This window comes from Colias croceus, chromosome 2 (genome assembly GCF_905220415.1).
Source record: "Colias croceus chromosome 2, ilColCroc2.1".
NCBI classification, from domain to species: Eukaryota; Metazoa; Arthropoda; class Insecta; order Lepidoptera; family Pieridae; genus Colias; species Colias croceus.
The window spans coordinates 10091725-10105521 of record NC_059538.1 but is presented as its reverse complement, the minus strand read 5'-3'; the positions used below and the strand labels follow the sequence as shown (position 1 = coordinate 10105521).

At 31.4% G+C, this 13797-nt stretch overlaps 1 protein-coding gene across 1 annotated transcript; it reads right to left on the bottom strand.

Moving 5' to 3' along the window:
• Positions 1-3861: 3861 nt before the first annotated feature.
• On the bottom strand, positions 3862-13397 carry LOC123700394 (gustatory receptor for sugar taste 64f-like). The gene is made up of 11 exons (XM_045647601.1): positions 13303-13397; positions 12543-12681; positions 11617-11735; positions 10556-10735; positions 10077-10225; positions 7965-8087; positions 6690-6844; positions 5577-5621; positions 4846-5014; positions 4339-4428; positions 3862-3951 (listed from the first exon to the last, which is right to left on the bottom strand). The coding sequence occupies exons 1-11, from the start codon at positions 13364-13366 to the stop codon at positions 3862-3864; spliced, it is 1323 nt and encodes a 440-aa protein (XP_045503557.1). The 5' UTR covers positions 13367-13397.
• Positions 13398-13797: the final 400 nt, after the last annotated feature.

Sequence of the window (13797 nt, the reverse complement as noted above, 5' to 3'; positions counted from 1 at the left end):
CTGCAAAAAATGAAAGGATATGCACACTACACTTAAATTATAATAATACAGCTCTATCCATTATCCAAGTCTATGCACCGACTTCAGAAGCTACCGATCAAGAAATAAAAGAATTCTATGAACAATTACAAGAAACTCTTATACCATGCAGCAAAAATGTTATAATCTTAGGAGACTTTAATGCCAGAGTTGGTCAAAAAATTAAAGGCGAAGACAGAATTTTGGGAAACTCATGCTTTGGAAAAAGAGACAAGAGAGGAACAACTCTAATCCAATTCTGCTGGGAAAATAATCTTTTCATTATCAATAGCCTATTTGAGAAGAAAAATAAGAACCTCTGGACATGGCTTTCTCCATGTAAAAAGAGAAGTCAGATAGATTACATTTTATCAAACATTAAAAGCAAATTTACAAACTTTGAAACAATAAACTTATCATTCCCGAGTGACCATCGACTTTTGAGAAGCACTTTATTGCTGACTAAGAAAAAAAAATCTAGAACAACATATAAAGGTAATAAATTTTCACTACAAACTAAAGAACTACAAGAGAAATACATTGAAGCATTAAAATCTAATTTAAATAATATAAACCCGCAGGAGAATGACGGAATAGAGAAGTATTATGATAAAATAAAGCAAGCTATTGATAAAAGTTTAAAATCTATAAGTAATGAAAACAAAAATACAAAAAACCACTTTATTATTTCAGACACAACCAAAGACCTGATAAAAAGAAGAAATGAGTTGGTGAACAAAAAACAACTAACATCAGAAGAGAAACAAGAAAGAAGTTTCTTATTTAAAAACATTCATAAAATTATTAGAAAGGAATACCAGGATCATAGGCTTACTAAGATTAAAAAACATCTGAACACATCAAGAAGTGTGAAAAAGAGTTTAAAAGAATTGGCAACAACCAAAAAATGGATACCTTCATTGAATAAAAAGCATGACAACAAAAATACATTTTGTAGGAATGAAATATTAAAAGAAGCCACCGAGTTTTATAAAGACCTCTACACTTGCAAAACAACATCTATAATAGAAACACCCCTTACAACTAATAATAAAAAACTACCTAGGTTCACCGCACAAGAAATTTCCTTAAGAATAAAGAAACTAAAGAATGAAAAAAGCATGGGTCCTGACAACATCCCGAATGAAGCCATTTCAACAGGTATAACTCTACTAACACATCCCTTAACCAAGCTGTTCAATAAAATCCTCGATGAGAGGAAAATTCCAACTGAATGGGCAAAATCGGACATAATACTACTCTACAAAAAAGGGGATCCTAACGACCTTGGTAACTACCGACCAATCAGCCTACAATCAAACCTCTACAAACTGTTCGCCTCTTGCCTTGATAAACGCCTTGAAAAATACACCGAAGAATTTCAACCCGTAGAACAAGCAGGCTTCAGAAGCAAATATTCAACTATAGATCACATACACTCACTGGAACTCATTATAGAGAAATACTTAGAAATGCATCGCCCGCTTTACCTAGCTTTCATTGATTATGCTAAAGCATTTGACTCAATATCTCATAGTAGCATGTGGAGTGCTTTACAAGAGTGTGATGTACCAACAGAAACCATAGAGCTCATTCAGGACATATATATGAAAAGTAAAAGTAAAATAATATTAGATAGAACAGGCACAGAAATTGATATATGTAGAGGCGTCCGTCAAGGTGACCCACTCTCACCCAGAATATTTATTAGCGTTTTACAAAATATAATGAAGACACTAAAGTGGGAAACCAAAGGCATAAACATCAACGGTCAATTTCTTAGCAACTTAAGATTTGCCGATGACATTGTACTCTTTGCAGAAAGCTCATCTAAACTAGAATCAATGATAAATGAAATTAACTACATCAGTAATGAAATTGGGCTAGAACTAAATACAACAAAAACTAAAATAATGACAAACAGCACTAAGATACCAATACACATTAAAAATGTTTTATTAGAATATGTACCAGAATACATATATCTTGGCAAACGGGTATCATTTTCAAGTTCAAGACATCAGGATGAGCTAATGAGACGTGTGAATATGTCTTGGAATAGATTTTGGAATATGAAAGAAATTCTAAAATCCAATATTCCAATCAAGATGAAAAAAATTGTGCTGGATTCGTGTATCCTGCCGTCCCTCGCATATGGGTCCCAAACATGGATTTTTAACAAAAAAACGACTGAAAAGATTCAGACAACCCAAAGAGCCATGGAACGGAGTATCCTAAATTTAAAAATAAAACATAAAAAAAGAAACACAGATATAAGAAAAACAACAAATGTGATTGACGCTCTGGAACAATGTAAAAAACTAAAATGGAAGTGGGCCGGACATATCGCTCGAATGAAGGCTGACAGGTGGGCCAAAAGAGTAACGGTATGGAAGGGACCCAGTGGTAAGAGAAACCGTGGCAGGCCGGCTGAGAGATGGCTAGACGAAATTCTGAAACTAGCTGGAGAAAATTGGATGAAAAAAGCAAATGACAGACTAGAATGGAGAAAACAGGAGGAGGCCTTTACTCTTAAGAGGTCCTTAATAAAGATTGATTAATTAGTTAAGCATTTCAATAAGAATTTAATAATAATATAAAAACTATGTATTTACTGTTTAACTTAGAATAATTTACTTGAACAAATAATATAAAAAACTATGTATTTACTGTTTAACTTAGAATAATTTACTTGAACAAATAATATAAAAAACTATGTATTTACTGTTTAACTTAGAATAATTTACTTGAACAAATAATATAAAAAACTATGTATTTACTGTTTAACTTAGAATAATTTACTTGAACAAATAATATAAAAAACTATGTATTTACTGTTTAACTTAGAATAATTTACTTGAACAAATAATATAAAAAACTATGTATTTACTGTTTAACTTAGAATAATTTACTTGAACAAATAATATAAAAAACTATGAACTACTGTTTAACTTAGAATAATTTACTTGAACAAATAATATAAAAAACTATGTATTTACTGTGTAACTCAGAATAATTTACTTGAACAAATAATATAAAAAACTATGTATTTACTGTGTAACTCAGAATAATTTACTTGAACAAATAATATAAAAAACTATGTATTTACTGTTTAACTTAGAATAATTTACTTGAACAAATAATATAAAAAGCTATGTACTACTGTTTAACTTAAAATAATCTACTTGAACACTATAAATGTAAAACTTTTGTAAAACTATATATTTAATTAAGGAAATAAAAAGGCTTTTTTATTTTTTTTATTTTTTTATTTTTTTATTTATTTTCTGCATACAACAATAATCTATTTAGAAATACCTCAAAATTACTATAATTGTACTTTGTGTTAAATTATTTTGATTTATTAAATTATAGATAATCGTAAAAAGTTTGAATTAAACCTGCCCATTTAAAGTGGGTCAAAATCGAATCGAAAGGAGTCGGTTACATAAGTATATACAAACATACAGGTGAAGAAAACAAACATATTTTGTGTACGTAAAAGTCACAGGCTGGGCCGTTTTTCATAAATTTTAATTTGTTGGTTTTGTCCCTGACTGCAGTATGCAGCATGCGTAGTGTTTAAACGTAAAAATTCTTGATAAATAAAAATTATATACAGTTGAATTTGTAGGTCGTCTTAGTGTTTATACTGGTAATTTAATTTTTAACCGACATCAATAATATAATAATAATATTCTATCATATACAGGGTTACAGATTCAGTCGACCTAGATCCGTTAAGAGATTATGGTTTCAAATAAACAAACATACAAAAAAAAAAACAAATATCACAATCGTACACTTAAATTTTATTTATTTCTACAAATTCATAAGTATTTATTAATTAACTGGTGCAGTACTATTTCTCGATGGTTGAGGCGAGTTGAACTGGAACATCACTAGCTCATACGTCACTATCGTACCAGCTACCTGTCGAAATGTTAATTAATTGTAAAAAAATATATTCTTACAAATATTGGAAATGCAAAAGACTGGTTTGTTTTGGATTAATGTTTTAAAGTTAAATACTTAACAATATTATTTTTATTAGTATTTAAATGTAAATGGTCTTGAAGCTTCCATAAAAAATGAACGTTACATTTACCAGCTTTTGGCATTTTAAACTTGTGTAATGTGGACTTGTGAAACTTGGACAAAGAAATGCTACTCCCATTTCATGAATAAAATTCAAAGTAAAAAAGATAAGTAGGTATATTATACTATAAAAAATAATATAAAATAATACATTTAAATATAAGTATTAATTTTTTATGATTAACAACAAGCTATAAATTAATTGTCGTTGAGGTTACGTACAGTGAGAAGTAAACTCCGAGTTACACTGAAGAATTGTAAGCCACTCAGGGCAACTTTGTCTCCATTCACTTGGTCCAAGAATCTTTGCACCTAGAAAAATATATCATGCAATATTTACTTAATAACTCAGCCCCCGGAATCACAGACACAATAGAAAAGGAAATTTGATAGGGCTAATTATTATTCTCTAGTAAAGAAAAGTGGCCAATCCATGATCGATGAAATGCAAATTAAAGTCCTATCCTTAAACGTTTGAGACATTTTCTTCATAGCCACCGAAAATCGTTGTACTGGATAGGTTGTATCTTATCTCAGGAATTACTGGTCTGATTTGCAAAATTCTTTCGGTGTTGGATAGCCTATTTATCGAGGAAGGCTTTGGCTTTATATCGGTCTAACTGGAGTGGAGCCATGCGGGTGAAACCGCGGAGTGCAGCTAGTAGGAAATATGGCACCGCTTCGTCAAAGATCTTTGTATCAGTAAATATATAGAGATTGGCAACCTACCTCAACACAGTACACCGGCGAAGGCACATCATATAGTACAGGAGCCGGCGTGTCCGACGCGCTGTTCACCTGGGACGCAATCAGCGACACCGCCACTGAGCGGCTGATCAGGTAGATCAGCGAGAACAGGAAATATATCGCCGCTTCGTAGCCGCCAAATATTGTTGCTCTGGTTGGTATAGGTCAAATAGCAATGTTATGTTGTTGAGGATTCTATTGCTATACTCTATCGGTCTAAACATGACAATTAAAATACATAATATTATTATAAACAATCGGCTTTTATTTGCTATGTTGTAGCCATTTCCTATGTATCGACGAAAAATTAAATTACAGAAGTAGAGAGAGCTGTAAGCAATTAGTTTAGTGTGAATGAAGAAATTGTGAATGTGTTGTGTTGTTGGTGGCAAAATTCAATATTGTATTTTGCGACTGAAATTAATAAAATATAAGGAAGTTATACCCGACGTCACACGATGGCAAATAAAAAGTATCACAGCAATTAATTTAATGATATATCATGGTATCAAAATATTACGTTATTTTACAAAAACAAAATCTTCATTGGACATCCAAAATTCAGATAGATTTAATTCCACGTAGCTATCCCCTATCAAAAAGAAAAACGTTCTTTTTCACATGTTGTTTTATTACAAAACTCTATACAAACATGCTAAAACTCTATACAGTCTCATCTATAACGTGAAGGGCTTAATTAAAAAGATTCATACCCTTGTTGTCGACTGCTACATTCAGATGTGCCTTTTATTCCGTGCCTAGAAAATGAAAAAGAATTCTAGATTATTCATCAACAGTTCCGATGGAAATGTATTAATAGACAGTACCATTGTTAGAGTACCTAACCCAAATTTTGTGGAAACCAATTTATTCTCAACGGTTTTCAATTTACTTCAAATGTCCCAGATGCTAATGAATATTGGTCATTATCATTTCTTTATTACGTAACGATTGGAAAAATACTTTCTGTTTACTAAATAATATAGGAAACATAAATAACATAGATTTTATCCTGATTGTATGACTACTATGTCGTGGTTCCCGACTTTGTCTGACTTAGCTGAAGAATATTACCTTTGTTAAATAATAAATTGATGTAGCTTTCTAATAAAAAAGAGCATGTGCCGAGCACACGTGTCAGAAGTGAAACCTCTTTGGCAAGATTCAAAGATACCAAAATCGTCACTTAGGTACGCCATGTCGTGATGGTATTGCCAAGACGCGACCTTGAAATTTTACTCTCAACCTAAAGAAGTTTCAATTCAATAATGTTCAATCGGTCCAGTAGTTATTGAATTAAATCGTTACAATCAAACAAAAAATCAAACATTTCCCCTTCATTCCATTAGTTGAGATAAAACATCATACATCATTCATCGTTTGATCGATTGATACGGTTAAACTACATCTATGCTAGTAACAGACTCATTCGAGCCTTTGAAAAAAATATTTTGTAACCAAACGTATTTTTAACAACTATCACATTCTAATTTGTACGTATCAATTTGCAAACAACAAAAATACTTCATGATCCACAAACAGGTAAATGCAAAATTAAAATAAATATGAGTATAAATTATTACAGAAAAGCACAACAGGCGGTCTTATCGCTAAGGTAGCAAATTCTTCCAGACAACCTGGTGATCAAGGTGAAGCATTAATAGTATAATTGCACTATTACTTCATCATCATCATCATATGGACAAGAGGTGAGAATATAAAGATAAGAATACATACATACAATAGATACGGTACAACAAATTGCATACATAATTATAAACATACATACAACGTAGACAATGTAAACTTATTTTAATTGAACTTACTCCAATGTATTAAACAATTGCAAGCAAATGAAGAACAGATTGTTAGCAAAGGAGATGAAGACGATACCACTGATGACGTCATCAACTTTGCGAACTAGTTGCGCAGCACGGCTGTACTCTTCCCTTGTGTTACGCCAGAATACTTCAGGCAAATACTAAAAATTTTTTAAAAGAGAAACTGAAATATATTAATAGATAAACTGATAATTTCGTTACTCATAGAAAAATTTCAAGCGAAAAGTCCCTAAAATAAGATTAATTAATCATATTGCATTCAGTATTTTTTTAACACAGCGACAACGACTGTTAGTTTTTACGTGTAATTTAAACAGTTCTTAATATAAGATATTATCAAAAATATTTTGGTCCGGGAGCCAGGAACAGATTTTATGACCAAGTTTCTCTCAAGCGGTAATTAGTAAAATGCATCAAAGTATAGTATTATGAAGCCTCGTGAATGTCAGCTGGAGCTCGGTTGGGGGGAAGAGCGGTTGTAGCCTCCCACGCACGTAGGAAACAAAATACATTCATTCATTTCCTCTCAGCTAAAAATTTGTCAAATTGTAGCTAACCCAATATCTCAACGAAAAAAAATAATCAGCTGGTTACAACATGGTGTATTATACGTCAGCTGGTGTCTCGAACATGAAAAAATAAATTATTTTACCTGATTTCCTCTCAAACAAAAATTTACCTGATGATAGCTTATATGTAACTGTGGATAAATATATAGGTCAGCTGGCTGTATCTTGGTGGAAAAACCGTCAGCTGATCATCCCCCCAACCGAGCTCCAGCTGACGTTCACGAGGCTTTATAATACTATACTCTGATGCGTCTGACGAATTGTCTCTTGAGAGGAAATAATTAACCAAATTTGCATGTGGCTCCCGTACCATTTGCTATCAAAGGAATAATTAAATCTTACAGAAAACGATTCATTTACCAGATATTTTCTATTAACAGCTTATAATAATTCTACAACACTTATTACAAATAGCAATTTATAATAATCACGTAACCCAACTAATTGTTGGTGAAAAGACACACAAGTACCTACACATTTGTTTAAGGGCCAGTGTTGGTGAAAAGAGTTTGTATAAACAAATGTGTATGTCAAATACCTATGTGTCATCTTATAATTTCTCTCTTCCGTCTTTACCCTTCGTACTACGCGCATCGTCTAATAAAGAATCTTAAGTTTATTTAACAATCTTTGCTTTTTCCTGCCTAAAACCCATCACTAATCTCAAGCAATATTAACATGCCCATCTTACCTTGCCCTGGGCTCCAAGCAATTTCATATTAACATGCTCGAGGCGTGACGTCAGGTAGTAGCTCATACATATCACGAACAAATCAGAGAAGTTCCATATAAAAGTGGATTGGAAGTGGAGAAACTGGAAGTAAAAATGAATAGCAATAAGGAAGGGATCTATGTGCGCAATTTGTTGAAAAGTTTTCCAATACCTTTTTGAGGTCAAAATTAGATGTTATATGTTAGTAGCTACACCTGTAAATCTCAATTCTGTATTTTAGAATTATTATACATAATTTATATGATAAAATTACAACAGATTTTACCTATTTTATAGATTGAAAATTATCTTTAGTAGTTACTAAGCAGTTAAACCCTCATTGAAATTGGAATGTTTTCGAGATTATAAAATCTAATATTAAAATAATTTGTCAACACCTTTAACTTTATTTCCCATGTTATATTATTAGAAAAAAAAAATCAATCAAAATCAAAATCAAAATCAAAAATATTTATTCGTTAACAAATATGTTTACAATTATATCAGTCATTGAGACATCCTTTTAAGCATTTATAAGCTTGTGGTAGAATATCTCGCTCTTCCTAGAGTACATTACCATTTATTGTTACACGAATAACATTTCCTTAATAAAGTAAAAAGTGATATAAAGATAAATGGGTATGTAAAAACTATTCAGATATACTTTATGGAACAGAACAGGTGTGTATCTTTGTGTATGTGTGTGTGTGTGCGTGTGTGTGTAATGTGTAAGTATATATTATATATGTTGCTTTATTTAAAAAAATATTTAATTTAATTTTAATAATTCCTCTATATCCTCATAATTTTTATATTTTAACCACTTAATGAGTTGTAATTTACACTCCTTCGCTGTTTTTGGATATATATTTAATGCTTTGTTTATTAAGTTATATAGGCAAGAAGATTGTTTAGCCTTTTGTCTTCGAGCATATGCGGTTTTAACATATACGTTGGGAACCACACATGTTTTCCTCCTTCTATTATCAAGGTTAGGATCATATTTTAAACTCTTGTGTTGTTTCAGAACAATATTTAATATGTACAGCTTACGAACTGTAAGAACATCACACACCGAATATAATTCTTGAGTCGGAAATCTATAAGGTTTAAAATGGATAACCTTAAGTAAAGATCTTTGTGCCCTCTCTAGATCTAGGAATTTTGTTTTGGTAGCCCCTCCCCATACGGTAATACAATATGTTAGCACCGATTGAACAAGTGACACATATACAATTTTCAGCAAATCTGTCGTTGCAACATGTCTTAAAGTCTTGAAGAACCATATAAACTTTCTAGTCCTTGTCATGAGGAGTTCTAGATGGAGATGCCACGACAAACGTTCGTCTATGATTACTCCAAGATATTTTGTGCTAGATACTTTATTGATTTGGTGACATGAACAATTTAATGACATGAACACACCACATTATATTAATTTTATACATATATACCTATATTTTTTTAATTTCAAGTATTTAATGGCTGTCACCATCTTGTAACAAATGACGTAATAAACAGTAAACATGGATTAACACGCAGATGCAGATGAAGCCGTCGAAAATCCCATAAATCCTTTAAGAGAATGTAATTTGTTTTATCGGTGTTAACGTTTCCGCTTTCTGTCAGTCGCCATTTAAATATGGCGGTTAAAAGTCTCATCGTCGTAATTTTGGATGTATTTTTTAACATTTTTATGCCGGTGCTTGTGGTTTAACGGGGCACACCATGGCCTTGCAATTATGTTAAAAATGTTATTATAACCTCCCCAAGTTTTAAATCCTATTCTATGACCTATCCTACTAATATTATAAATGCGAAAGTTTGTGAGGATGGACGTATGTGTGTGTATGTTTGTTACTGTTTCACGCAAATACTTCTGGACCGATTACAATTAAATTTAGCACACATATAGAGGATAACTTGGATTAACACATAGGATAGGGTTTTATCCCACAAATTCCACGGGAACGGGAACTATATGCGAGATTCTCTTTGTAATATATTATATAATATTGAAGAACTTATAATGCGCTATAGAAACTCATATGATTAAATTTCATAGTGGTTTATTTTAAATTAAAGACTTACTTGTGTTACAATTCCTAATAGTGGTGAATAAGGTAGAAAGTTGAAGACCCAAGGATAGAAATGCTTAACAAAACCTTCATATAGACTGAGATCTGGATAGCACTCCATGGCACCAGCAAATGCTGACAATAATGATAGTATGTGTTCTACTGAAAATAAATGAGAAGCTATTTATGTTAGAAAGGTCACGTTTACGAAAAAACACTCTTAAATGATTATTTTACCTTATAACTTGACTTTAATTGTAAATAATGAACACACAAATAAATGACTAATACTTTGTTTGTAAAGTTGGTAAGCTAAATTTTTTCATTCATAATCAAATCATAATTCAAATCTATTTTGCACATCTTTAATATGGAATTTATCTAACACTTTTCTTTCTCAACTCGAAATAATATACATTCGTCTTTTTTTAATTATAATATATTCGATACGTATTATTGGCTCAAATCAGCTAATCATACTCTCAAACTTACATAAAGCCAGAGCCAAAACAACTGCGCAGGTCCCATTACATTTGTATGCAAGCTTGGTATCATAGCTCGGATCAAGTTCCTCGATCTTGGATGTATACTGAACCAAATCTGGCCACTTTCTAGCAACTTGCAGGAACACAAGCATCGTGATACAGGTCGTGCTGTAGAATATTATTGGAGCTAAAAAAATGATAGTATTAATAATTTTGATACTGTAATAAAGGTGAGAAATGAATGAAATACTGCATAACTGGATAAATACAGTATAAGAAAGTAGAATACTAATGGTGCCGAAAATTTTAATATTAATAAAAAAAGAATGTTGAAAATAAATAATCATATAAATATTTCAGGACAATTTTCACACACGGCACGATCTGATCCCATACTAAGCTTTCGCTTGTGTTATGGAAACCAGATGGCTGATAAACATACATATATAATTTTAAATAAATAATTATATAGATAATTAACACCCAGACACAAAGCAAACATCTAACCCACGACCTCTGGCTTGGAAGGCAGGGCCAATACCAACCAAGCCAACCAGGTCAGTCAGAATTTATAATTATTGTTAGTGATAATTGAAAATTAAAAGTAATAGGTGTAAAATATCGAGCAAATAGACAATTTATTGATTAAATATTTAAATCACAAATGATAAAAGAGGATAAGGACAGATATCAAAATAACAGGACTCGTTGAATTTTGCTTTGTATCTTCGCTTCATTTTACTTCAGAGTCACTGCTCAAGTCACTGATTGGTATTTCTTGATGATATCGATTTCCTTTTTTACCACTGATATTCTAATATTGCAGACTTTTAATTAAAATCCTCGCATATTTAGCTCGAAAAACTTATCATTAGTAAAATAAACGATTTTTGGTACAAGCAACAAACAGGATTTTGCGTCGTAGCCATGCTACGAAATAATACTTATGCAACATAGGTAACATAGGAAGTGAATATGTATGAAGAAAAAATGCACTACCAGCAAAACTTTTCTTGTTATTAGTTATATCTGAACTTGAAAAAGATATTATCTAAGCAGTTTCCTTACTTGTTCCATTGAGAGAGGTCTGGGAGTGAACAACTTTGTGTATACACATTACTGATATGAAAACCTGCCCAGTCAAGGATAGCAAGAGGTATAAACACTTCCATGATAACCATGTGAACCTGAAATTACATTTGTTTAAAGAAATATATAAAAAAATAAAAGTGGTGCATACAATTTTTTATAGATTGTAATTTTACGTAACCATAATAAAGATTTTTCGTCTTTTGATGGCTTGCTTGATACTTAACTTGATGACTTTGTCGTAATAAGAAATTTCAATACGTGTTTTTCACGTACATAATAGAAATAAGTATTGCATAAATGCTAATAGGAATTGCATATATTTTCATCGGACATCTCCGCAGACTTGTTATTTAATTATGCGCCTGGAAGACAATTAACTATCTTCTCGTGTTCCATGTATCAGTGAGGATATAAAATGGTTACTGAATATTGAGTTATTGAAAAATATGCGATAAGAAATAATATTTTTTACAAAAAAGTATAGCGTAAACGTGGCATAAGTCATAACAATTATTTCAAACTTTTAAATTAATCGATGATATAATAGTACAAGTAAAGGTAGATAACTCAAGTCATTAACGCTTCCAAAATGGCACATCAAAATGTGGCAAATTAGCCACATTTTCTTCAGTTGTCATTTTTTCGCTCACAAAAGTGGAATCATATTATCTTATATCTAATCTTATTTATGGTACCTACTGTTTTTGTAAGATCGAATGTTATGTAGATAACTTTCTACACCTTTTATATTATCGTTTAAAATTACCAAAATATTTCAACAAGTTGACTTCGATACGATGCGACGAACGGTAAGTACGTTTCAAAACTCAAAGAACTGAATAGCAAACTTCAAAATCACAAGAACTATATCACAAAGGGAAGGCAATTAGGATAATGCTCACCTGACGTCAGAAGTCTTGCTGAAGATCCCAATAACAGGGATCAAAGAGAACGCCTGGCCAATGATGAGTGTCGCTCGTAGCGAGTCTTGAAACGTAGCTGGCGACTTTGACTTTAATTCTGTCACGTGAACTTTGTTTCCTAAAAGTACCTACGTTTCGTTAAAGACCTAATTAAGTTTCAATTTGATTGTTTGCGTAACTTCCTTGTAGGATAATTTAAATAAAATTGTCGAAGTTTTAAAGACCTCAAAAATTTATTTGTCTACGAATACTAATTATTATTAAGCAAATAAATATTTTGATAAGGAATGCTGCTGAAAAATTATATTAGAATTTGTACGTGTTATATTATATTAGAATTTACACGGGCTATCCGTACTAATTAATTATATAAAAGAATTATCTTGTAATAAACGGAAAATAACTATCTAATGAGTGAGTCATGCGAGGTGCTCTCAATGACCGTCGGCGATGATTAATATATTTTAAATATAAAATATTGGAAATAATTTGAGTCATATCGAATGCAAGTTCAGATAATGCACTTTGTATGCGCTTGATCGTAAAGAATTTAAATATGATTTTAGAATGTTCGTTAAAGACGCAAATATATCTCATAAATCCTGAAAGAGAACATGTTTTTATTTGTTTCCTGTCTTCTGAAAGAAAGGCTTCTAAATCTTCTAAAATCAATTGGTAGACTAGGCAAATAAAACAACATATACTAATAGAAATGTCTAAATAATCAAACTGCACTCACGTTTTTGCATTCCAAACCACACATTCCTGTACTTGAAGTGCTTCTGAATGTCCTGTGGAGCCATCCGTTTGTGTGTATGTACACCCTGTGCTATCATGTGTTTGAAGTGCGATCACTGATAATGGGGTATCGTGTTAATGGTCTAGAGTTCGGTAAACCTTTATTTTACATCACTATTTCTATATTAATATATACAAATATAGTCTTTATTGGAAATACTGGAATTGAACAATTTGTTAACACGATTTCCACCATATAAAAATACTGAAATATGTAGAACAAAAACTCTTCTAACCAAAACTTAATATACCTACCTAATTTTATTTACTGTAACAAATTCAACACAATATTCTTGTTTACACTATTCTGTAAACTATTAACACTATGTAATCGTAACATATAATATTTTAGTAATCTTATGGAGAGAAATAATAGCAGAGCTTTCAATTTAATACATGAAGAGATAATAATATGACCAAGATATTATTTATAGTA

Bases quoted from the DNA above. Each gene is read 5' to 3' on its own strand.
- LOC123700394 (XM_045647601.1), bottom strand. From the start codon at position 13,366: ATGGCTCCACAGGACATTCAGAAGCACTTCAAGTACAGGAATGTGTGG. The intron at 10,226-10,555 runs GTAAGTTTGAGA...ATTTATTTTCAG, and splicing joins TGTTTTGGCTCTGGCTTTAT to TAGAACACATACTATCATTA. The intron at 5,622-6,689 runs GTAAGTTCAATT...TTCATTTTCTAG, and splicing joins CAATTGTTTAATACATTGGA to GCACGGAATAAAAGGCACAT.